General features: G+C 37.5%; 2 protein-coding genes and 1 non-coding gene across 3 annotated transcripts in view; all 3 read right to left on the bottom strand.

The window, feature by feature from the left end:
- Positions 1-4,136, bottom strand: part of LOC111810453 (exopolygalacturonase-like) — a 28,008-nt gene extending 23,872 nt beyond the window's left edge. The window contains exons 1-3 of the mRNA XM_023697161.1: positions 3,816-4,136; positions 3,418-3,611; positions 3,113-3,206 (exon numbers count right to left, since the gene is read on the bottom strand). Coding sequence (XP_023552929.1) covers positions 3,113-3,206; positions 3,418-3,611; positions 3,816-4,136 — 609 coding nt within the window. The remainder of the gene's footprint in view (positions 1-3,112; positions 3,207-3,417; positions 3,612-3,815) is intronic.
- A 398-nt stretch (positions 4,137-4,534) lies between these two features.
- LOC111810452 (probable polygalacturonase At2g43860) lies at positions 4,535-6,043 on the bottom strand. Its single transcript, XM_023697158.1, has 2 exons — positions 5,648-6,043; positions 4,535-4,858 (listed from the first exon to the last, which is right to left on the bottom strand). The coding sequence occupies exons 1-2, from the start codon at positions 6,041-6,043 to the stop codon at positions 4,535-4,537; spliced, it is 720 nt and encodes a 239-aa protein (XP_023552926.1).
- A 4,783-nt stretch (positions 6,044-10,826) lies between these two features.
- On the bottom strand, positions 10,827-10,932 carry LOC111810955. The gene has a single exon (XR_002817471.1). It is a non-coding gene; the product is annotated as a small nucleolar RNA R71 (small nucleolar RNA).
- Positions 10,933-15,155: the final 4,223 nt, after the last annotated feature.

The raw sequence follows: 15,155 nt of genomic DNA, 5'->3' as shown, positions 1-15,155 counted from the left end.
TGTCTTATACTACCCTATGATTTATTATGCGATTACAATTCAACCTATTCTAACCTATACCAATGATGCAAACGGGAATTCAACCTAAACTAACCTATCCTTTGAATGCAACCAAAATTCAACCTATACTAACTTATACTACAAAATGGAAAACAACTATCCTATGCATGTGCCACGGTCCCGGGGTGTGCGATGTCGCCGTCGATCTCACATGGGAGCCTTGCCTTTATCTGAAAAATATAGTAGCACGAGGCTTGAGTATTTCTAGAATACTCAGTAAGTGACCCCCTATCGGGGTTATGCAACAATCACATGCAATGAGATGATGGGACCTATCTTTCAATCTGTCCTCCTACGATGCTGTTCTAACGGGTAATTTGGACATGTACCATATACTCTACACACAGCCCATACGTGCGAGTATGGGCTCACCAGCCAGTTCGCACACCGCTGGGCCACTTTCCTTGTCGGGCGAGCATATTCTGGGAGCTCCTTAGGCCGGACACCCGTTAGAACTAGTAACCGTCACGACAGCGCTATGCAAAACATAACGATCGTTGTCATGCCATTGGATGTTCGCGTCCGTACCCTCGTGATGGAATAGGGGTATCCCCCAAATGCATGAGCATATATAATGCATGAGCTCCCCAATATTTCTACTTTTATCATTAATGAATAACCCCACTATCATCTTTAATGCTTAACATGTCATTTCGCATTTTTTTAGTCTACGTATCATACATAATCCTAACGGGGTTACATTTCATTTCATTTATCGTGATATCATGTCATTCATAACATGCTATATACATACAAATATTACGTACAATCATGCCATAATCATTTAGGAACATCATAAACGTCATAAGCACTACATATCACATCATACTAAACAACATGCATTCACGTTCACAAGATTACATACTTAAGCACAACAGTCTAGCATACAATTTAATGACACGTGCGAACCCACGGGCACGTGCCAACATACAACAAACAACGCGTAACCTACGACGGGTGAGCCACTTACTTGGCCTTAGCCGAAGTACTGCCTAAAATATAAACATAAGCTCCAAGCTCCTTGTATACGTCCTACGCTCCCGTTGGTGGTTGGTTCCTATTGGATCATTCAACACCTTCGTTAGTATTTCACAAACATAATTAATTTCCAACTTGAATTTGTGAAATACGACCTTAAAATGATCTATTTTACCTTAAACGGGGTCGAAACTAAGTTCGAGAGGGTCAGAACGGTGACAAATAGTTCAGAAATAGGTTTTTCGAGCCAAATAAGTCACCAAAGCCGAGAAGCCACCGCCGAGCCGATTAAGCCACCGGAGCCAAGGGGTGTCGCGCTACAGACGTGCCACGTGGCACAACCAGAGGGCAACGCGTGTGAAGTGGTCTCGGGTCGAGGCGCGGGTTGTTGAGTCAAGTGTGCGGGTTTTCAGTTGTAGTCGCAGGTCTGGGTTGACCGCGAGTGATGGATCGGGCCTAGACTGAGAGGAAACGTCTGCAGGTGGGCTGAGCTATGAGCGTCGGGTATTGGATTGGGCTTGCAGGTCTTGGGTCGGCTGGGTTTTTGGTCTCGGGTCGCGGCTGATGGGTTAGGCCGAAATTGGGCTTTCTGGTTTGGAATGAGGCGACTGGGCCGCGGGGGTGTCGTCGGCTGAGGTTTGGACTGGAATGGGTTGACTCTATTCGAGTCGCGGGAGTCTGCCCCTCTGGTCGGACTTCGTCTTCTTCGCTCGGTTACACGAAATTTTTCGGTGACCTCTCTCTCTCTCCCCGATAACGTCGTTTCGATGTCCTTTTGGCCTCATTTTTCCTCCATTTTCGAGTCTCCTTCTCCCCCTAATTCCATTTTTGGTATTTGTTTGGTTCGTAAAGGCCTAACACTCCCGGATCTGAGAGGGTTCGGAAATCCGACGTTCTGTCTCCCTTATCCTACAGTATACAACGTGTAGGAATCGTCTAAATCTATCCCTGGTGTGTGTAAAAGTCTTTGGGATTATTTTCGTTGCGTAAATAGGAGGTTTCAACGTCGATTTCGTAGGGTTTGGCTTTGCCGTAGCTTCGTCAGATTTTCTCACTGTCTTTCTCGTTTTCTCACTATTTTTCTTCTCGGCAGGTGTCTTGGAGGTACCTAAAGGTCGGGTTTGGTTTCTGTGGTGACCCCGGCGTCGGGCGCTCTTTGTGGGTCGTGTGCGAACGAAAACTCCGGCGAACGTCGACGACCGTTTCAGTCCTGCCGACGACCTTTTTTTTTTTTTCTGATCCGTTACAGACACACTCAGCCTTTCTTTGAGCAATATTTGTAAGATTGATAAAACGTGCTAGCATGCACATTCTTCGGTGGTTAGATTATGCTGGATTAGGACATTCTATAAACCTATCTATATTAAAAACTATTGTATTTTTAAGTGATTATCCTTAACCTCCTTATTTAGTCAACTACTGATTTAATCATGTTAAGAGCACAAAAAAACAAAAATTATTTAACACCAATCATTTAGTTTGAACTTAAGCAAATAGTATCATCCTTAATAATCTTGTAAAAACTTAATAAAATAACAAAGGATTCATAATAGAAAGTGTTGAACACAACTCTCGGTGGGAAACACTCGCACTCTTTATTAAGACATATCAAAAAGAGATTACAATACACTTTGTAGAATACTACTACTTTGTACAACACACCTTCTAGCATACTACTATTTTGTATTTCTTGGGATGATAAACTACTTAGGGTAGAGGGATATTTATACTGAAACCTACCCACAATCTAAGCCTAACAAATCTAAATCTTTTTCCTAAAATATTACCTCTCTCCCCTACAATATATAGTTATAAAACCTACCCACAATCTAACCCTAACAAATCTAAATCTTTTTCCTAAAATATCTACCTCTCTTCCCTACAATATCTAGTTATTTTTATTCTAAAAGAGTTAAATAATAAGTAGAGATGGTCTCATACAATTATTGAGTTTGGCTCTATTGGGATAGTGATGATATTTTAACACTCCCCCTCAGCACTAGTCCTCAATCGCTGCACCATGTTGAGCTGACAACGAAAGCTCTCATGTTAACCCTTTTGTAAACAAGCCTGCCATTTGGTCATCTGTCTTGATCTGCTGCATCTCGTTTTCTTCCTTCAGAACTTTCTCTCTAATGGAATGGTAGTGCCTCTCCACATGCTTTGTTCTAACATGAAACACCAGATTTTATGTTAGGCGAATCGCAGATTGGTTGTCGCAATGAAGTGGTATTGAATAGTCAATTTTCTGGTGCCAATCTTCCATCAAGAGTTTTAGCCATGTACTTTTCTGAGTGGCTCTGTACTCTGCTTCTCTAGTTGACAATGATCCCGTTGGTTGTCTTTTCCTACACCAAAAAATTGTTCTTGAATACAGACCTGGTGCTTGATCTTTGAGTATCGTGATATCCTTTAACATATCTCAAGGTCCGTCGAGTCGCATCAAAATGAGGCTTCTTCGGACTTTGCATATACTGACTAATGACTCCAACTTCATTTTCGAATGCATTTGGTTGGTTCATGTAGAACTCTCTGTTTAACTCTCTGTTCAGGAAAGTATTCTTCATATCCATCTGCCATAATTTCCAATTTTTATTTACCAAAAGTACTAGAGAAACGTGTACAATAGTGATTTTCGTCAATGGACTAAATTAAATCATTGTCTAGTCCATATTGTTGAGAGAACCTTGGTTCTACCGTCTGAGCTTTGTATCTCACAATTGATCCATTGGGGGTATACTTTATTTTGTAACTCAACTTGCAAAAGAGGATTTAACCTCTCCTGATCTTGGCACTAGTTCCCAATTTTGATTTTTCTCCAAGGCTATAATTTTGTCCTCCATTGTCTGCTGCCAAGCCGTATTTGGTGATGTTTCTCCATACGTCTCTAGCTCTTTAACTTTGTCTTGTATAATAACTTCGTTGGCATATTCCGGATTTGGCTTTTGGATTATTTCTGAGTGTCTAAGTTGTTGAGGTGTCCTTTCCTTTTCATCAGGTTCACTTGGTTGAGTCACTTCTTGCTCATCAACATCAATGTCACTCAAATCTCCAGGCACACCAGCATTTAAGCAAATGTATATAATTTGCTCCCCCATCTTCTGTGAAAGAATTTCTTCAGTTTTTCTCCCCCATCACCTGTTGAAGAATTTCTTCAATGTCCAAGCCTGGTAATACTTCTTTCTCTGAGGGCCACCCCTCTTCCATTGCATCACTTTGATCGTTAATCATGTGGTTTGAGCATCCTAAATCAATGATTCAGTCGTCCTCGTTCGATATGTTCTCACATCATTCCCATGAGCGCTAGCAAGTCTTCTCCTATGACACAGATTGCCTCTGCATCCCATTCCTCCTCAATCTCTATGTTGGAGGATGCCACATTGCTTTCGACAAACTTTTTCTTGGACCAACAATATCTGGACATGTGGCCCTTCTTCCCGCAATTGTAGCACTTACCTTCAAATCTCTTTCGTTGAGAACTCATGTTGTCATTCTTTTAAGCTCTCTCAGATTGTGCAGTTCCTTCATGACTTCTTCTTTTGTCACCATTTTTGTATCCACGTTTGGTAGACGACTTCTTGTTGCTCCAACTTTCACTTGTGTATAGTGCTTCTTCTTCCTTAAATGTGATGTCTCTCATTTGTTTAGTCATGGCTTCTTGGTTGGCTAACAAATCTTCAAACTCTACAAGTGATGGTTGAGAAGGGCATCCTTGTACAGCAATAACGAAGATTCTATGTTCTGGTCGCAATCCGTGGATAATGATTCTCTTCATTCGAGATTCTCTAATGGCGGACTTCGAGTCTAGTTCAGTAATCTCCTGGCAGATTGATTTGACCTTGTGAAATTACTGAGCAATTGTCATGTCACGTTCTGAAATTGACAAAAACTCATTCTCTAGAATTTGTAGCCTCGTATCGTTCTTTTTTTAGAGCAACAGCACAAACGTGTCCCATGCTTCTTTCGGTGTCTTGTCATCCCAAATATGCTCTAACATCTCTTCTTCGATTATGATCTTCAACCAACAACAAAAACTTGCTCGGTTCAACGATCCACGTAGAGAGCCAACGACCAATTTTTTTGAGTTACATCTATGGTGGAACAAATAGAACATGGTCGATCGTGTGCTGTGTTTACTCTATTGTACATTCTTCTTTTCTACCATCATGTATATATACTATATAGTAACATTGGGACGAATTTGAAGTTATCTAAAAAAAAAGATATATATATTATTACTGTATGGAACCTTACTTTGGGTTCTAATTATTTTTAATTTAAGGAAGAACGAAGAACACAAAGTAATTAAAGGCAAGAGTTTGGAAATTGTTTGCCAAAAGCATGGCCCTTCACATTATTACAAATGGAAGTTGGTTGGCGAGCACCCTTGAAGGGAAGGTTAATGTTACCCAACACTATGCCTTCGCATGGTAAAACTTGGCTGCATTCCAAATTTATCCATACTTGGGTCGTTGAAATCCCCTGTATATTTTCATATCTCCGTCTCGAATCTTCACTTTTGAGTTACTCTGTCGACCACAAACAACATTCATTAATACCATTTTCAATTTCACTTTATCCAAAGACTATCAAATTTGAATATATATACCATTTTATTTCTGTTGCAATCAAGGCAATATTTTTTATCAATGACAATAGGACTTTTTACGTCCTTCATTTCGAGATTGAGAAAAGCGATCTTGGTAACAAAACTAGGAAGTGAAGATGACCATATTTTAATCCTCACACCGTTGTTTGTGCCAACAAATGTGGAGTCTCTTACTATGACTTCAGAGACATCTTCTTCATTTGGGTACTTTCCGAGGCTATCGATGCTAACTCCATGACCTGGACCACACTGGACGTCTGTTATTTTGATGAATTTACTTCCAGGACCAAGAGAGATGCAATCGTCTCCCGTTTCGAATCTTGAATGCACAATGTTGATACCACTTGACTTGGAAATGTGGATTCCATCTGTGTTGGGGCTATCTTCTAGAGCCATTACTCTAATGTGATCAAACGTGACATCACTACATCCATGCACACCAAAATGGAAGTATTTACTATTGTACGATGTTATACCCGTAATTCTCGCATGGTTGATTTTATTGAGTTTCATAGACTACATATAAACACTTTCACGGTCACTAAACAAATAACTTTAAAAAAAGAAAAAAAAGTGAATTCCTATTCCATCTAACACTTTAACCAAAAAATCGAGAAAAGGATTTACAATCGGACGGTTAAAAGTTTTGATAGACCAAGCTGAAGAACCGCGGCCGTTCAAGCTGCCATAACCGTCGACAAAAAAGTTGTCGACTTCATAGATACTCAGTCAAGTTTGGCCAGTGGCGAAATGTTGGTCGATAGGAGCCAACAATTCGCCATTAATCCGTAGACCAATGGATCCTTTGCATCGACCTTTAAGCACCAACGGAAGAATTAGAAACCTCCCATCTGGTACTAAAACTACACCACCTCCATCACGCCAACAAGCTTGGCTCCATGCCTTACTCAATGCCTATACAAACCAAGTAACCTTTTATAATCTTCTTTCAACAAAATAACCTAAACTTTTAATTTTATTAGTTTTGGATTTTTTTTTTTTTTTTTTTTTTTTTTTTTTTTTTTTTTTTTTTTTTTTTTTTTTNTTTAAATTTAAATTAAAAAAAAAAACACTTAACGATCAAATAAGCCTTTTATTTTCTTAACCTAGAAACAGACAATAGCTAATCTCCCTTTGATATTGTTTTCCGCTGTGGGATTGTTATCAAAATTTCAAAAGAAAAAACCATGTTTTTTTTAATTACTTTTTTTATTTAAAAAAATATTGGTTAGAATTTTTAAAATGTGTACACATGAGATCGATAATAAAACAAAGAAAAAGTAAAAAACAAGAAATGAGACCTAAGAAACTCTCATCTTATTGTTTCAAAAAGTTCTATCACGTTTTGAAAATAACGTAAAAATTTTAAGAATTCTTTGGCTTCTAATTCTTCTGTTTCTCAAAAACTTTTAAAAGAAATATAAAACATATAAGAGCTCAAGCCCACAGTAACAAATATTGTCGGTCCGCCTTACGATTTTAAAACACGCCTGTTAGGAAGAGGTTTCCACACCTCTATAAGAAATGTATCGTTCTCTTCATAAGCTGACGATGAATTTCACAAAATAAAATAAGAAAAAGAAGGTTTACGTGAGTGCTATCGGTTCGTCCATCATTTCTTGCACCAAATTGCATGATATTGAACACATTTTGGGCATAACATTTTGTAATGCAAAATAAAATGGTAATCAACACTAAACATTCCATATGTGATGAATTCAAACCCATTTTTCTCTCTTCTTCTACGATGCCTGCCTGGTTTTTTCTCTCCACTTTTCTTCATTTTTATAATAAAATTTTAGCACCCAAAATTGGAAGTCTCTTGCAACTCAGATTTTATTCTTTTATTGCAAAATCATTACATTTTGAAATGAAGTTTTTAGGTCTATTTATACATTGAACTTTTAAATATTGAAAAATTTATAGAGTTATTACACGAAATTCAATTTAAGTTTAATAGATCAAATTTTAGAATTTATTAAATATTTTTGAAAGTTAATCGAGTAGACACAAACTTTTAAAAAAATATAATTTAGGAACTTAACCGTAACGTCACTTGTCCAACTCTAACCGTAAGGCCACTTACTTATTTGGTCTTAGTCGAAGTCCCTAACTATTCTGTAGTTGCTTCGGAACTATTCTTCAAATATATAACTTCACCTATACTAACCCATATCACATTCTCGAGGACATGCGATTACACATACTATAGCTAAGTGAATTGATTACTCCTAATTTTATTTCAAAAGTATTTTTTTTTTTAGCAAAAAGGAGTCTTACTAACCTTAAATAGCCTCAATAAGGTCTAAAATGACTTCGGGGGAGTCAAAAACTTAGAAAACGATATAAAATGTGAATATCGAGTCATTTAAGCCATCAAGTAGAGTCGCCAAGCCGAGCCAAGATGAGCCGCGATTGGGAGCAGGACACGTGCAAGGCACGTGTGGTGCTGAGGGGGCGTGGGTCGTCACTCATGTTGAGGCACAGACTTCGGGTCGACAAGCAGATCGGACTTCACGCTTTTGGTCTAGGCAGTGGAAGAGTGGTTGGGCCGTTTGGTCGTAGGTCGTACGCTTCTAGGTTGGGTTGAAGAAGGTTGCGAGTGGGTCCATGGGCCATACCTGAGTCTAAGTGTTCAACCCATGGATCACATCTTCTCAACCCGACTCTTGATGATTCTCTTGTGGGTCGTTTATGACTTATCTCCGACAACGCCTCCTTCATTCAATAACGCTATCTATGGTGACAACGACACTCCTTATGATCTGCTACATCCACTACCACGTTGAGGCTTTCTTGAAGAGTAAGAAATTACGTCATCGGCGTGAGATCCGCCGGTGAGGATTCTCTTTCTCTCTATCTCTTTTCTCTCTCGGCTACGTGTGCAAGTTTTAGAGTGAAGCCAAGATTGTGCTGGTTATGGAGGGTGTGAGTTGGGAGTTTATGAAGGGGCATGTTACAGTTTGAATCTGCGAAAAGAGCGCCTTGCCAGATATCTAGCGATTTTCAACGAGGTTTGATTTTTTTTTTAAATATCTATCGTTACATTATACCCTCCTAAAAAGGACCTTCGTCCTCGAAAGTGTCTACATTAAAAAATGGTTATGGGTATTTCTCCTCATTTCGTCCTCCCGTTCCCACGTAGCCTCCTTTATTTGCTAGTTTCTCCACAACACTGGGACAAAAGCAATGTCCTTGGTGCATAAAGTTTGTACTTCACATGTCAAGACCCTCACGGGTCTTTCTTCGTAACTAAAGTCTTCTACCACCTCCAAGGGCTCATAATCTATCACATGCGTGGGATTGTGAACCTTATGCTGAAGCAATCCGGAAAGCAAACTTTTCGGGAATGACCGAAAAATTTTAATCCACATCAGCAGTCCACGTGGGTCATTGACTACCAAATTAGAAACATCCTAGGTGGACGATTTTATCCTTTCTCAGCCCTCAATGAGAAGAAACAAACATTATAAAAGGAAAAGAATACCAAAAAAGGAGTGGAGCCACACTTCAGGAGAAAAATCGGATTAGACATCAGCAGCCTATACTGCAATAAACTGTTGTGAAATCAAAGAAAAAGAAGAGAACCCTAATCCAGTAGCTGTCAGTTGACAGCAGAAGGAAAAGGAGACCAACAAGGATTGATTAGGGCAAAGAGGTGGACATAAGAGCTCAAGGGAAGGGAATTTCCATTGACGAACGACAACAAAGCGGGATAACTCTCTATTTCCTTATTCTCTTTTTTTATTCCATCAATCTTACTTGATTGAGATGCGGATTCCTCTATTTAATTCAGTTTGTATGAAGAGCTAAACTTTATAGGGGAGGCGTGAGAGTTTTATATAGTTTAAGTATGTTGGCAGTATGATCTTAGTTGATTAAAGAGTCATTGTTAATGATTTACATGTGTGTTTAATTAGCTACTTTACGTACACAGTTGTTCTCTTATTCGGGAGAAGAGAGGGAGCAATGAACTTCCTTTTAATACTTTACTTCCATCGCAAGGAGACTTGAAGGGTAATAAAAAGGTTAGAAATAATTCTTCCCCTCTAGCCTTGTTAATAGAAATTACAAATAAATAATCACCATGCATCACCTGAGAAGTGGGCTTGGAAATCTATTAAAAGAACTAAAATCTCCTACCAAACTCAATAACTTATCTATTTAATCTCTTTTTGCCAAACCTTCTTCATTATCATTGATTTTCTCATCATTTTCTGTTATTGTACCGTAGTGGCACTCTGCTTTAGTTTTATTTATTTGGTCAAAATCACCAACACCCATTTGAATGTTACCCAAAAACTTCCTTAATTTCCCGCCATTAAATTAACCAAAAAGATAGGTTCTCTGTGGAATCGATAATTTACTTATTACTTGCTACTTGTGATACTTATTACTTGCTACTTGTGATAGTGTATACTTACCGTTATTCTTGTGAATTTTCCATCATTTTATTATATACATCCACAAGCGACCAATTTTTTGGCACCGTTGCCGGGGAAGCTAATTTGGTTATTTTACTTGTTGTAGATTTTCGTGAGTTGGATCCAAAAAGAAGCTAAAGTAAGTTGTTCTACTGCTGAATTAATTGCTGCAGAATTCTGTGCATGAACCCACCTACGAGTTTGGAATTTATTTTTGATCCCGAAATAAAGAGAACCTTTAGATGAAAGTTGAGGGATAAAAAGATAATGGCATAACAGAATATACAGCAAATGGCCCAACTAAATCAGGAGTTTGAAAATCTAGCGATGATGGCTAATCAAGAGAGAATTACTGCTAATGCCATTCATTTAGCATATGACAGAGAAAGAGCAATCCGAGCATATGCACACCCAGCTATGGAAGAGCTAAATCCGTGCATTATTAGACCTGAAATGCAACCAACCACATTTGAGCTAATGCCCTTGATGTTTCAAATGTTGCAAACCATTTGGGCAATTTCATGGACTACCGTCGGAAGATCCCCACCTACACCTAAAATCATTTTTGGGAGTTAGTGACTCATTTTGATTTCAAGGAGTGGATAAAGACGTGATTAGATTGAGCTTATTCCCTTATTCCTTGAAATATGGTGCGAAATCATGGTTGAATACCATAGCACCGGGAACAATTGATTCTTGGAATAGTCTAGCAGAGAAATTTTTAATCAAGTATTTTCCACCCACTAGAAATGCACGGTTCAAAAATGAGATTGTTGCTTTTCAACAGTTTGAAGATGAGACACTAAGTGAAGCTTGGGAGAGATTCAAGGAGATGCTTAGGAAGTGTCCTCACCATGGACTACCGCATTGTATCCAAATGGAGACTTTCTACAATGGATTGAATATTGCTATTAAACAAGTGGTGGATGCTTCCGCCAATGTTGCTATTTTGTCAAAGACATACAATGAAGCATATGAGATTTTAGAGAGAATAGCATCTAACAATTGTCAATGGGTCGATGTGAGAAGCAATCCAAGAAAGAAGACCCGAGGAGTACTTGAAGTTGATGCTTTGTCTCTATCACGCTCACTAGCTTCGGTGACTAATATTTTACAAAACCTAGCATTGGGACAAGACTCAATGACCAAAGCACCAGCCCATACAACTGTTGTAATGACCGAGACGGTAGGTGAATCTTGTGTATATTGTGGAGAGGAACACACTTTTGATCAATGTCCAAGCAATCCAACCTCAATATTTTATGTGGGGAATCAAGCTAGTCAAGGCAACCCGAAAAATAATCCCTTCTCAAATACTTATAATCTTGGGTGAAGAAACTATCCAAACTTCTCATGGAAGAAGGCTCATACAATCAACAAATGCCACCTGAAGCAAATTACCTTTCGGGTTTTGGATTACAAAATCAATTGGCATATGGTTCTCAACAAGCCAACACTCAAGGGAAAGGAACTAGCCAAACTCAACACATACCGGGAAAATCGTTTGAGAGCCTAATATGGCTAAAAATAATGTTGTGATACAAAGACAACAAGCATCATTGCGAAATTTAGAAGTTCAAGTAGGTCAATTAGCAAATGAGTTACGAAATAGACCTCTTGGTAAGCTGCCAGCAGACACCAAAATGCCAAAAAGAGGTTATGGAGCAATGCCAAGCAATAGAATTGAGAGGTGGGAAAGAAATACTCAATAGGGGAGAAAAAATTAAAGAACACAATGATAGTCAAAATTAAAGAACACATTGATAGTCACTCTCAAGAAGCTGCTGATATACAACAGAGAAAGGAGGAAGCTGTTGTACAGAAAGAACACAGCAAAAATTATGCATAAACTATGGAGCCTCCTAAAACACAAACAGCAGTCAGCAATGGACAAGAAAGTATAACAAACACACCAGCACCTTCTTTTCCACAAAGAATAAAAAGGAAGAAGGAAGAAGCCCACTTCGAGAAGTTCATGAATATATTTAAGGAAATTCACATACACATACCATTAGTGGAAGCTTTGAAACAAATGCCAAATTATGTGAAATTCTTGAAGGATATGCTAACCAATAGAAGAAAGTTTGAAGAATTCAAGGTGGTACCATTGAATGAAGAGTGTAGTGCAATATTGAAAAACGAGATCCCACTGAAGGAGAAAGACCCCAGTTCATTCACAATTCAAATATCAATAGGAGGGAAGAAGTTAGGTCGAGCATTATATGATTTGGGATCAAGCATTAATCTAATGTCGCTGTCTATTTACAAAAAGTTAGGTATTTGTGAAACTAGACCAACTACCCTCACCCTTCAACTAATAGATCGATCTTTCACTCATCTAGAAGAAAAAATCGAAGATATCCTAATTCAAGTTGACAAATTCATATTTTCAGCAAATTTTATCATTTTAGATTATGAAGCGGATCATGATGTACCAATTATCTTGGGGAAACCATTTTTGAAAACCGGAAGAACATTGGTAGATGTCCACAAGGGAACTATAATGTTGAAAATGAATGACCAACAAATAGAATTTCATATGAATGACAACATTAAATATCCAGTAGTAGTAGAGGAATGCTCAGCAATTTATAAATTGACAGAGAATCCAGCAACTAATAGTTGAAAACAGCAACAAGAAAAAGACAGCAGCGGGAATAATTGCACTAAACAACAAGCAGAACTGGAAAAACTGTAAGAGCTTTTGAATAACAGGAATTAGAGGAAAGAATAAATTCATCAATGAAGCTATCTATCGATGACACCCTTGAACTACATCTTAGAAGAACTATTTGATATATGGTAGATAAACTTCACGAAATTATTCTCACCCACTGTAGGATGGAGAGTTCTGAACGGACATCATTTCTTTGACAATGGATAACTAAAAAAAAAAAAAAACAGAGAGAAGGAGGGAGCTAGTCATAATTTGCAAACAAATATATGAAAGCTCCGAGTAAGCAAGATAGTTTTTCTTCTCTTTTATTTATGCACTTATATAGTTGTTTTTAAATAGTTACCTTCACTTTCATTAGAATTATAGTCTTTTAGATTTTATTTTACTTGTTGTCGTGAATAACTAGCATGTCCCAAGGAAGTTAGACCAATTTTGTAGATGAATTAGGGAGATTTAGATGTGGTTAGGTTGCTAATTTCATCATATTAAGGAGGTTAATTACACTCAGTGCATGCCAGGATGTGATTGATTGATGACAAATATTATTCTCTTGTAGTGCTAGTTGCCGCATAATTGTTCCTTTTCATTTGCATGTGGTTTTATTTTATTTAAATGTTGTACACTTTCTCATCCAACTACATGTCAAGGCACCACCACAAAAGAAAGCTTTTTATGAACACTCTAAAAGATTTTCTAACCCCTCCAAGTAAAGAAATGCATATGGAGAAGAGAAATTGACAGAAAATATGCCTTGTATATTCTTGGGTAAGCTTGAAATGGTAAGAAAGGGGCGGCTAGATATCATAATTTACATGCAATAACAGACAGCACCCGCAGCTGGACTGATAGCAGATTTACAGCAACAATATTTCCAAGTTTCTAGAGGAAGTTTTAAAAGAATTTGTGGCATCTAAAGAAAGTTTTAAAAGAATGGAGCCACAAAGAATCTTCAGCCTATAGATAAAGGGAATTCTTAAACACACCATTTACAATCTTATTAAGTTGTTTTGAAGCATGCATCCATATTTTGTTGTCTACTTTTGATTTATTGACTGCATATAATTTTGAATGATGTTCATGCATGCACCTTAAAAACATGAGCTTTATTAGATAGGGTAATATATCATGCATTTTTTAGTATGCAGTAGGGATGCTTTGTGCAAGAACTAGAGATCTAGTGTAAAGTGCTTCAATGTGATAAATAAAACACTAAGGTGAGAGGTGTTTTTCCTTGAAAATATATATATATATATATATATATATATATATATATATAACTCGAAAAAAAAAAGTTAAGGTAATTAAAGCTCAAATTGAAGAGTATTCATCAAAGTTAAAGTGGGGATCCAATCTACTATAATCCTAACCAGCAAAAATTCTCATAATTTACCATATCTTTAGACCATTTTCCCAACAAAAACAATAACCAAGAGCTTGCACCTCAAACTACTTTCAAGAATGATTCCACACCACACACCCATGCTCATTGAAGAAAATGGCTAGTCTAAGTTTGGGGTATTAAAACAACTCTATCACCCCATGCAAAAAAAAAAAAAAAAAAAAAAAAAAAAAAAAAAAAAAAAAAAAAANCCTCTTCGACCTAAAACTTGAACTCTCAATGCTAAAAATGGAAGCAAACATATTGTCCTATTTGCTCGTTGTCAGACAATCTGTATCACTAATGGAGGTGTCAGAATCGAAGGTAATCGAGATGTAAGAAAAAAGAAGAGAAAGTTATCCTTATTATTCAGGGTAGTTGCATCACAAATGTGGCAATACTAAAAACTACAGGATGCTAGCAAGAGAGGCGAGCTAAGGAAGAATGAGTGTTAGCCTATATAGTCATCCCTTGAAGACTTACGTGATCAGATAGAGGCACCTAGAGAATAGGGGATGACTTATTCTTGGGACAAAAAAAAAAGTATTATGATAAGAGAAAATTAATGAAATAAATTGTGAAACCAAATCACAAAAGCAAAGGTAAAAAGGAACGGTAATCATTCTAGAAGTGTTTCGGGGAATACGGTGGAAGTGAAAAATGTATTATTTTTCCTGTAAGATTTGGTTATAAGTGTGGGTGAATTGTAAGGAAAAACTGAGTTGAGCATCAAATATAAGGAATGTGATCTAAATAATGTCTTTGATGAATACTCTACAAACATAAATATACGTAGAATTATCTTTTTCGGTTAATTATAAAAAAAAACAAAAAACAAAACAAAAATGGAGAGCGGAGAGATAGTGCCCTAGTGGCTTATTGGGAGAGATAGCTCACTATTCCTAGTTTAATAGTTTTAGCTCATTTCTTCTCACACTTGATTTTTCTTGCACTCACATTGACACATCCCTTTTTGTCTTTCATCATCAATCTAACCTTATCTATTTGCTTCTTCATGTTGATGACATT

Source organism: Cucurbita pepo, chromosome LG14, assembly GCF_002806865.2.
Source record: "Cucurbita pepo subsp. pepo cultivar mu-cu-16 chromosome LG14, ASM280686v2, whole genome shotgun sequence".
NCBI lineage: Eukaryota > Viridiplantae > Streptophyta > Magnoliopsida > Cucurbitales > Cucurbitaceae > Cucurbita > Cucurbita pepo.
The sequence above is the reverse complement of the archived record's forward strand: the minus strand, read 5'-3'. Positions and strand labels throughout refer to the sequence as shown.

What these genes read in the sequence shown, in the direction of transcription:
- LOC111810452 (XM_023697158.1), bottom strand. Translation starts at nt 6,043, where the DNA reads ATGGCTCTAGAAGATAGCCCCAACACAGATGGAATCCACATTTCCAAG. An exon ending in ATTGCAACAGAAATAAAATG is followed by an intron (nt 4,859 to 5,647) that starts GTATATATATTC and finishes TCAATCTGCCAG; the next exon opens with GAGATTACTGAACTAGACTC.